This window comes from Vitis riparia, chromosome 14, assembly GCF_004353265.1.
Source record: "Vitis riparia cultivar Riparia Gloire de Montpellier isolate 1030 chromosome 14, EGFV_Vit.rip_1.0, whole genome shotgun sequence".
Classification (NCBI taxonomy): domain Eukaryota; kingdom Viridiplantae; phylum Streptophyta; class Magnoliopsida; order Vitales; family Vitaceae; genus Vitis; species Vitis riparia.
Genome location: NC_048444.1, coordinates 8,219,926 through 8,230,670, shown reverse-complemented (window position 1 = coordinate 8,230,670; position 10,745 = coordinate 8,219,926). Strand labels below are relative to the sequence as shown.

General features: G+C 36.6%; 2 protein-coding genes across 2 annotated transcripts; both read right to left on the bottom strand.

Annotated features, from left to right (window-relative positions):
* Positions 1–4,210: 4,210 nt before the first annotated feature.
* LOC117930437 (tetraspanin-8-like) lies at positions 4,211–5,196 on the bottom strand. Its single transcript, XM_034851100.1, has 2 exons — positions 4,720–5,196; positions 4,211–4,525 (listed from the first exon to the last, which is right to left on the bottom strand). The coding sequence occupies exons 1-2, from the start codon at positions 5,194–5,196 to the stop codon at positions 4,211–4,213; spliced, it is 792 nt and encodes a 263-aa protein (XP_034706991.1).
* A 4,315-nt stretch (positions 5,197–9,511) lies between these two features.
* Positions 9,512–10,745, bottom strand: LOC117929513 (tetraspanin-8-like). Its single transcript, XM_034849817.1, has 2 exons — positions 10,310–10,745; positions 9,512–9,947 (listed from the first exon to the last, which is right to left on the bottom strand). Exons 1-2 carry the CDS (start codon positions 10,586–10,588, stop codon positions 9,633–9,635), a joined length of 594 nt encoding a protein of 197 aa, XP_034705708.1. The 5' UTR covers positions 10,589–10,745; the 3' UTR covers positions 9,512–9,632.

Below are 10,745 nucleotides of genomic sequence, written 5' to 3'. Positions count from 1 at the left end.
TTTCTTACTAGTCAATCAAACTCTGAGCATTTTTCCTTAGAGGATGAGCGACTAGGCCCTTTGTCTCTTGGAGTGAAGAAAACCGAGTAAGTTTCCTCATGCATAAATAGGAAGTTTTGTTGTTTTAGTTTTTAATGAAGAGAAAGTGTGGCCCGTTAATGGTTTTTATCTTTTTAGTTAACTTAAAACGCCTTTAACTCACTTGAGCCAACACTTGGTAAGGCATGTGATCTCCGTCCATGGAGATGCACTTGTTTATCTCTTGCGAGCTTTTGGGAAGTGACTTGGAGGTAGGATTTTCTAGAATTGCCAACACTTGGTAAGCTTTTGGACTTTAAGGAGACATCCATTAGTTATCTCTTGCGAGCTTTTGACGGGAAATCCAAGGTTAAAGATCACCTTGAATGGCAAATGCTAGGTGAAAGGCACGAGTCATTGCAAGGTGCATCAGTGAGAGGGATTTAGTGTTTGAACCCATTAATGGGAAACATCTATACCACACCGGTTAGAGAATTAACTATATGTTAATTCTCTAATGCGAGGAAAAGAAACAAGTGACCGGAACTCTCCTTTTTGTATGAGGAACCTGAACCTAGTGATCTAAACTCCAAGAAACACTTTTCTTTGTAAGTAAAATCAGTTACTATTTTTGGTTAGTTTAAAACCAAACCTTTTTCATTTAAACATCTTTATGTTTTCTTTTAAAGCTAACCTTGAAATGAAAAGGCACCAATTCAGCTTTTGAAATAATATCAATTGTGAAGTGAAAACTCATCCCAGTGAATGACCCTAGAGCCACTATGCTATGCTAGCTAAGGCTATCCTAGTACATGGTGTAATAGGTTATAAATTTTGTTGATTACTCCCTGAGGACCACAATCAAGGGATACCAACTGGTCACGAATCAAATGGCACCACTGTCAGGGACCATTGAGAGGACATGAATCAGTTGAGACACCAATTGGGAACGAATCAAATGGCACCACTATCAGGGACCATTGAGAGGACATGAATCAGCTGAGACACCAATTGGGAACGAATCAAAATTCTATCATCATTTTTGGTCCATCATCTCAGTTTTGTTTCTTTTGCATTGTATTTTCTTAGATGATATAGTCTACTCACTTCATTGATATCTATTTTAACTTCAAGATCTTATGATTTGCTATTATGTTTGTTAATTTTCTTATCCATTTGAAGGCTTTTAATGTTGAGATCCCGTTAATCCAACGTGTTCACTGTTACCTGCCAAACTCTGTACCTTTCCCTATAGGAAATTTTCCAAAATTTTCGTGAATGAATCAATGAGATCCATATAAACGCCTTGCTAAAAATATGTATGCTTCTGAGGTAGAAAAATGGGTTTGTGACAATTCTCTCTATCAACAATATTCTGGAAATGAAAGAAGTGAAAATTTGTAAAAGCAACTTTTGGGCAAAATACTAGCGATCAACTGCATATATAAAATGTAGGAATAATTCTTCGAGGGTTGTGCCTTTTTACTACTCCATTTTGCTGACGTTCGATCTCTAATAGCCAATGATGAAAATATTGGTAATCACGGATATATTGGTACTTCGATTTTACGGATATATCGGAGATATATCGGTGGATATTTTGGAAAAAAATATCGGTAAGCTTAAAATTGTTAAAAACTCATGAAAATGTAAGGAAAACCTCATAATAATATAATTAAAAGTATAATTGACATTTTAAAGTTATTTTATTGAAAATTTTGATATATGTATTACATGATTTATCATATTTAATAATAATATCGTATGCATCGATAAAAATATGCATTTTATAAGTGTATATTTATTATTAAATTACACCTAATTTATGATATTTAATTATAATATGTCTAATTTTAAAATATATATTAGTATTAAAATATGATCCATTTAATTCAATTGCATTAAATAATATAAAATAAATTATGATATATATATAATTTTTTAATATTTAATTAATTATTAATGATATTAAAAACATTATGAAGAAAATTATATAATTTTTATATTTTTGGTAATTAATTAAAAGATTTTGCATTTAATTATAAAATAATTATAATTAATTTGCTCTTTAAAATATTCTTTTAATATTTTCTTTATATAATGAGTTTAAGTATATATAAATTTATTGCATATTATATATCAAAGGGCAAGTTAGCCCAGGTGGTAAGCGGGTGGGTTTGGGGTTCAAATCCCCTCGGCAGTAAGCAAATGGGAGGGCACTGTAGCGACATTGTAGCACGTTGACTGCACTGTAGCGCATTTGACTTTTGTTGACCCGCATTGACCATGCAATATTTTGGGATAAATCGGCCTATTTGTTTTTGTGGGATGCTGGAGTGTAATGAAATTCTCCTGTTGTTTGGGTCCGAGGATGATTCAATCTCGTTGCCTTTTGGCTAGGCCGCTAGGAACCTATGTCTTGGTCACAACCAAGGTACCATTTAGAACTGGGCCCATTATTACTGGAATAATGTTCTGGACAACACTAATTTTGAACTTCAGTAGGATTTAAACTCGCCTTGTAACGATTACTCAAGTTCTTCAAGATGGTTGATTGAGGAATTTACACCTTTTTTCTTATCCTTGTAATATAAAAGACAATATTTAAACTCAATCTCAAATGGGTGCCTTCCTCCTTTTTGATACTCATAATGGAAGGGTACGCCAATCTTCAGCCCTTATAATATTATTCACATCTTGGTATTCATGCATGTATTAGTTTTTGTTGGAGAATCACAAATCATACAAAATGATTATAAAAACTGATCATCTAAACAATAAATACATTAGAATCTCATATTAAATTTATAAGATAATAATATTGGAAGACATATTTGAATCCATTGAGATTATGTACTTTGGTTTTATCTTCTACGTCTGAAATGAGTATTGTAGCCTCAAAATCACTCACTGATGGGATGTGAATAATAAATAATTTTTCTATCTCCTCTCGTTTAGACTGAGGACCATAACCTTATTTATATCTTTTATTATTTTATTTTATTTATTGATCCATCATTAATAAATAAAATAAAATTGGTCTACATACTGCAAAACCCATACAGTCCATATATATAGATATGCTTTAAAGAATCATCATTAACTTAATTGATTATATTTAATTAAGTTAAATAAGATAGCTTAATGTACAATGTGTTAATATGTAGGTCCATAATTACCAAAATATCCAACAATTTCATTGGCAGCTTGCATTTACTTACTCAATGACAAGATGAAGATCATTGCTAGAGCTTCCATTGTTGAGTCAATTTGTACCTTGGACAAAAAATTATAAGCTTCCAATATCATTGAGTGAGTTTGTAGCTCGGAAAATATATATGTATATATAGCTAGCCTATCATAATTGCAAAATCTATTTCCTCAAAGGATTTTTCATTTCTCTTCTTAGAGAAGTGTCCCCCATTGCAGATTCGAAGCTCTCACAGTTGGCTAGGTATTTGGTTCTGAACTTCTTAATTCCTGTGGTTCTGTCCTTACCAAAGCCTTACTAGAACTCTTGAATCCCTAACATTGTCCACTCACTGCCTATGTCTTCTTATTTCTTTGAGCCTGTAATGCTTTCCAGTGAACACAAAGAGCTTTTCTTTTTCCCATTCAATATATATCAAAGGGAGAGGCAGATCCACCTTGCTTTGTTTTCTAATGTTGGGTGGATAGAAATGTTAACATTAAAGGCTGTTTTCTACATTAAACATGTAACTTGAGTTTGAATTGATAAGACTAGATTGCAGCAGTGGAGCCTATGATGCCTCCAAGTTAAGGGGCCATGCAAACCCCTTCAGCAATCTAATTTAAAGCACCGTGGTCTGTGTCATACCTCTTGGCAGAATTAGTTAGCTGTATATGTGAATGGGGCCATGCATGCCATCATGCATCTTCAAAATCCTACCATAATTTGAAGTCTTTGCATTGGAAAATCATCTGATTCCACATTCTTTTTTCATTAAAATTTTCAACTAGAGGAAAACCATTTGGTAAATTTTTAAATGCTTGTTTAGTCTTCCACCTTGCGGTTTCTAAACTTTTGTTTACTTGTTCATATTTTTTAGAGTCCTCTGGGAAGGAAATCGAAGCAATGTAGAGTGTCCGCCTTCTCTTAACCTTTTTGTTTGAATTCATTGGAAAATACATCAAAAGTTTGTTTACAAAATAAACAGAAATATAGGACTGCTCAACTCTTATATCCACATCTCTGGTATTTGTCAAAAGCTCGGCTACTTCTGAAAGCACAGCAGCCGACCATGAAGTTGATGACGAGGAAGGCGATTAGGCAGCAAGCAATAATGCTTAGCCTCCACCAGTCCTCCTGTATCCTCGAAAGGACCCCTGCTTTGCACGACTCACAATCATAGCAGAGGGTATTCGGTTCACTACTCCACATAATGCAATCATGGTCTCGAGAAGCTAAGCCCGAGCTTGGGACTGTCCAAACGGTGCCATTCTTCAACTTATAACCACAGTGAGCAGGGGGCTTACAGCAACCATTCTGTAAGAAGAACAATTCTTTGTTACATGAAATCCTACAATGTTGATAAAATTTGTTGTGTTTGATGTGCTAATTATTATCAGAATTTCATTAGCATAATATATTGAGTGCTTGCTTTCTTTCCATATCAGTTGAATGCGAACTATTTAGGACATGTTTTAAGAAAACTTCTAAAAACAGTCTTAGGGACATACCTTAATGGGACGATATAACCCACGCGCCGGTGGGGAGATTTCTGGGCTTGAGCAAATTTTAGTCTCGCTAAGACAGGCCTTGATACCGAGCCAGTTCTGCCTGTCAACCACATTCATCTGCAACCAGTCTGAAAACTGTTGGAGCCGTGGACTTTCGCCAGACACACCCTTTCTCATACCACTATGGACCTCAACAACTGACAATACCGTGAAGCACAAGAGCACAAATATCAATAAGAACATCAACCATTGATAAAACCAGAGCATGAAGGTGATGCGATAGCATGAACCAATCATCCCCAGGATTGACACAACAAAAAGGACAATTCCAATCACAAAAAGGGGATGCAGCAGGTAATGACTACAACTTGTATGGCTAGAAAAATGCGTAATCATGACTGAAGCCATGAGAGGGAGTGATACTAAGAATGTCAGAAAGTTGGAGCATGCGAGCAAGCAGCGACTGGCTCCAGACATTTATCTTATCAGATTGAACAGCAGTGGATAAAATAGAAATAATCAATGGAATTGAAAGGGGAGATGCAGCAATGGTTGAAGAAGGAGAGCAATTGATGGTGTTTGCCGTTTGAGATGCACACAAGGGTGAAAAAGGTTAAATAGAGAAGGTGAGGAGGAATGCTTTTATGGCTGTGTTCTGCTGGCTTATAAAGGAGTGAATTGTCGTTGCGTTGGTGCATGGTTAGTTTTAGAACTGCTGATGCAGTTTGATGAGTTGTTTTCTTTTTTTTTAGTTGGATTTTTCTACCGTACCCGTGGAGGCAACGGTAGTGAGTTGTTTTTGTTGTCCTTTCCCCTCCAGCCTCCACCCTCCACCTCGGCACCTCCCTCGGGTTGTTTTTCTTTTTCTTTTTTTAATAAAATTTTAATTATTATTATTTACTAATCAGTCTTTTTCTCCTAGAAGTGAAATATTAAAGCCAATATTCATCACATAAAAGAAAGCGCCATTACGAATAGAACATAAAAGCATAATTAATATTAAAGCAAATATGGGAGCCCAAAATCAGAAGCTAATAAAACTTAATTAGAAGGCCTAAGTAAATGGGCCTCACAGTCAAGCATTAACCCTAAGGCTTAACTCTCTTTCCTTCTCTTCCTCCCACCCAGACCCAATATGTCTGCTGTATACCCTAAAGATCTCGGTTCCAAGGGAGATACTTTGAAATAAGAACCTAGGTTATCTTTTATACATGAGGATGGCAAAATGGGAAAGGTCAGTGGTGGTCTATGGTGGCAACGATGATTGGTGGAGAAGAGCGGTAGTGCTTCTGGATTTCGACAAAGCCATGCTTGGGTGGTGGCGGCATCATTGATTTGATGAAGATTAATAGCGACAACAGCCATTGGTGGAGAAGGACGATGGCTTGGTTAGCAAAAATATTGTTGATTAGCTGCAAGGGTGGAGGCCGGGTTCGGCCATGATGGTTTCCCCCTTGCTCCAGGTTAGTGTTGGGTTCGTTGATTCTCCCTTTCGACAGTGACCTTTCTTCAATTCTGCTTAATTTGGAAGTCATTGCAAGCATTTTTCATAATTTGGCAAACCTTGCATTACCTAATCCTTTTGTGAACAAATCTACTATTTGGTCATTTGTCTTTTAGTACCTGTAATGATCTCTCCTTAAAAGGAGCATCTCTCTAATAAAATAGTGCACTTGGATATGTTTTGTTCTTGCATGGAAGCTAGATTGGATTTTTAGCTAAACATATTGGTGATTTGTTGTCACATTGCAATGTTACTGCATAGTATACTAGTGTTGATTCATGGTCATAGTTTTCAAATCTTGGCTTTCCTCAACACATGGTTTAGCATTAGCTTCTATAAGTATGAAAATTATCTTTGCACTCTAGCATCTCATACTTCTGCAATAGATCATTTGCATACTTCAGTTGATATAAGAATAAACCTTCATCCTTTGTGGTCTATTTGGAGTCCTATAAAGTGATTTAGGTCCCGAAGTTATCTCATCTGAAACTTAACTAATAGGTTTTCTTTCATTACTTGTATCTTCTTTTTATTACCCATATGATGATCAAGTCATCTATATAAACTAGCCTTATCGCTAGTTTTCCTCCCTGAGCTTTTACGATCAAACAAGCTCGAACATGTAGGAGCAAGTGAATAGTAACATTGAACTAGAAACTGTGGTCCACAAAGTTTTTCTTTAACTTGCAAACATAGCTTGGTTGAGCTTTGTTTTCAAATTTTTTAGTTGCTCTATTTAGATATCCATGTAGGAATGCACTCTTGGCATCCATTTGCCGCAATTTCCATGACTTACCAGTTATAAATGCAATTAAGTTATGTCGTATAACTCCAGACCCTCGAGGCAATATTTTATTCTAATCTCTCATTTTTTTTTTTTTATAATTATGATTGCTCAATTTTGTGAGCTCGTTCATGACAACAGCCATCGTGACTCTCCTTTACTAGAAAACTTGGTCCTCGACCATTGAATTTTATGGTTCTAAACTGTACTATATCATGATATATCGCTGTGGAACACTTTCATGATTCTCACTTCTTGGCCACCAAAGACTTTCAGTTCTACTCTTGAAAACTTCAACTCAGTCTTCTAGATTACAAGCCGGTTCATCATCTCCATCCATCAGCTCAATCAATGCAGATATTGAATCATGCTCTCCCAATCAAACTTGATAATAATAACTACATTTGGAGAACACAGATGGAAAATGTGGTGTTTGCTAATGGTTTTGAAGATCATATTGAAGGGTTGAAGGTCTATCCTCCAAAAGTAAAAAGTTCTGGTGAAACAAATCTAGATTTTATTTTGTGGCAACGGTCTGATCCTAAGTTGGACTACTCTTCACTCACTCCCGAAATCATGGACAAATAATCGGCTACCGAACTTCTCATGCAGCACGGTATGCTTTAGAAAAGATTTTCTCGGCTTCATCAAAGGCCGGGTAATGCAGCTACCACTTGAGTTTCAGACCACAAGAAAAGGGTCTCTCTCAATGATGGAATATATCCTCAAACAAAAGAACTTAGCTGATAGTTTAGCTGCCATTAGAGAACCCATAACTGACATGGATCAAATTCTCCAACTTCTTGGATGTCTTGGAGCAGACTACAACGCCATAGTTGCCTCACAGCTCTTGAAGATGAGGTCTCTCTTCAGTCAGTTCATAGCATTTTGCTTACGTACTCATGAGTAACGCCTGAGCTTCCAAAATTCAGTGGCAGAAGATAATATTATCTCAGCAAATCTTGCTACTCCACGGCATCGGAATTACAACAATAAGAAACATTACAACCAAAATACTTCTATTCACAACAGAAATAACTTGGGCTTCAATCCAGGTAGAGGCTCAAATGGTGGCTGGAATCAAGGATCTCATGACAACCAACCACAGTGCCATGCAACTCTGTGAAAAGTTTGGGCACACGGTTGTTAGTTGCTATCACAGATTTGACATTAATTTCCAAGGATACATTCCAAAATCAGACTCTACTCAAGTTAATAAATCCAACCACAACAATCAGATGCAAGCTATGTTGGCATCTCCTTCCACCATAAACTATGAAGCATGGTTCTTTGACACCGGAGCTACACATCATCTTTCTCAAGATGTTGATCCTCTTTCAGATGTTCAACCATACAAGGGTAATGAGAAGGTGATTGTTGGGAATGGTATGCAAATTCCTATTCTTCATACTGGTGCAAAATTTTTTCCCTCTCCCCTCAAAGTCTTTCAGTTAAAAAGAGTCTTTCATGTCCCTAATCTTACCACTAATCTCATTAGTGTTTCAAAATTTTGCACTAACAACAATACATTCTTTGAATTTTGATGGACAGCAGCAGATACCTTAAGCTCCAAGCAGCCAACTGTAGCTTCAAGCATCATAACCGAAGTTTGTTAAACAGCTCAAGGTATCAAAGAACTGTTAAAGAGTTAGGAGGTTAGTTGCAGTGATCAGTTAGATAGTTCTAGTTACAATCAGTTAGATAGGTCAAGTATAAAAGCAAAAATGTAAAGAACAAGTTATATATGATCCTTCAAAGACGGTTCCTTTTTTGTTTCATGGAGGTTGTGGAGTACAATGAATTCCGCTGAAGGGGGGCATGCATTTTAGGTTTTCTCTAGAGCTAATTTCCTCTTGCGTAAATACCAGGATAGACAAGATGATGCATGTTGTCCACAAAGAGGGCTTTTGAGACAGGTTTAAGTCCTTTTTAGTCCATGGCTTTTGGGAATATTTGTCTCTATCTAAACAAAACAGATATTCAAAAGATTAATTTCTCAGAAATGTAAGGAGCAAAATAAGGACCAGAAATGATGGAAAACTAACCAGTGGTTTGGATCCGAGGTGTGACGATACACTCCCAACCATGTAAATATTATCCACTTTGGGTGTAAAAGGGTTCTCACAGTTTTAAAAGGTGTCTATAGGATTAAGAGGAGTTTATACTTATATGGCATCAGAAACTTTTCCCCCTATCCGATATGAGATGTTACAAACAACCCCCTATACAGAAACAATGTCCTCGTTGTGTCCTATAAGATTGCAAAATCAAATAGACAAACAACCTTACGGCAATATTGCTACTTAGCTTTAGTCTATCCAAACGTTTCTTCTCTTAATCGCAGCAATCTGACAGTAAAATTTCATCTTTATAGGATGTACAGCTAGTAGGAAAATTTCATTAGACGAAGGTGAAGATCATAGGTAGCTGGAGGTTCCATTCTTGGTTAATTAAGTTTGTAACTCGGTCAAGAAATTGTTATTTAGCTGATAAAAATTGTGGACAATACAGTAATTAAGTTTGTAACTCAACCAAGAAATTTATCCAGCTGATAAAAACTGTGGACAAAATGCAAGAATCCATTACAAATCAGCTAGATTCAAAAAAAGGGATTAGTAAGGTATCTCAATTGGAGTTTCCATGTTTCTGGTACTGATCAACACCTCGGCTGCCTCTGAATGCACAGCAACCAATCACGAAGTTGATGACTAGGAAGGCAATGAGGCAGCTAAAGAAAGCGCTTAGCTTCCTCCAGTTATTCTTTATCCTGGCGAGAAACCCTGCCTTGCATGAATTACAATCGTAGCACATTATGCGCGGATCATTACTCCATGTAACACAATCGTGATCTTTAGAACGTAGGCCTGATTTTGGGACTGTCCAAGTGGTACCATTCTTTAACTCATAACCACAATAAGCAGGTGGCTTGCAGCAACCTTTCTGTTCCAAAAATAAAAATTTAATTATTTCATGAAAAAAAATATTATAGTCGATTAAGCTGTGTACAAGACCTTTAGAATGAAGCTAGTATATGCACAGAATCAGATTCATGAGATTGATATATACCCTTCAAACACATTAGAAAGTGGTAGGAAAGATGAGTTCTATGTTTTGCATAGCTCCATTCTGGAAATGAGGTGATTGTTTGGCCTTCCTAACATTTGAAAAGAGAACACTTCACGTAATATGTATTGAAGCTCCTTTTCAAGATTGTATGCAATTAATAATTTGCAGATGAAAGTGCACAGGATGAACTGATCAACTCTAATATATATTTCCTTATGTGCATAAGAGAGAGATACCACTGCCCCAGGCTGTTTTTGGCCCTCACAAAATAAAGTCTCAGAAAGACAGCTTCTAATGGCATTCCAGTCCTCTTTATCAACAACGTTAAGCTGCAACCAATCCGAGAACTGACGGAGATGAATAGTTTCGGCTGGTTCACCTTTATAGCTGCTTTTATGTACTCCCATGGACGCCAACATGGTGAAGCACAAGAGGAAAATTATGCATAAGAACAGCACCCATTCATATAACCAGAGCATAAATGTGACGCGACAGCATGAACCAATCATCCCCATGAGCGACACAACGAGAAGGAGGATACCTATGACCGTGATCGGTCCTTGGATGTAGCTGATGCACTTTGAATGCCCACCACTATTTATAATCAACGCAAGAAAAAGGATAGGAAGCGAGGTTAGGAATGTCAAAGAGTTAGTGAAGCAAAGCAACCCA

What these genes read in the sequence shown, in the direction of transcription:
- LOC117929513 (XM_034849817.1), bottom strand. Translation starts at nt 10,588, where the DNA reads ATGGGGATGATTGGTTCATGCTGTCGCGTCACATTTATGCTCTGGTTA. An exon ending in AAAAACAGCCTGGGGCAGTG is followed by an intron (nt 9,948 to 10,309) that starts GTATCTCTCTCT and finishes TTTTTGGAACAG; the next exon opens with AAAGGTTGCTGCAAGCCACC.
- LOC117930437 (XM_034851100.1), bottom strand. Translation starts at nt 5,196, where the DNA reads ATGTCTGGAGCCAGTCGCTGCTTGCTCGCATGCTCCAACTTTCTGACA. An exon ending in GGTTATATCGTCCCATTAAG is followed by an intron (nt 4,526 to 4,719) that starts GTATGTCCCTAA and finishes TTCTTCTTACAG; the next exon opens with AATGGTTGCTGTAAGCCCCC.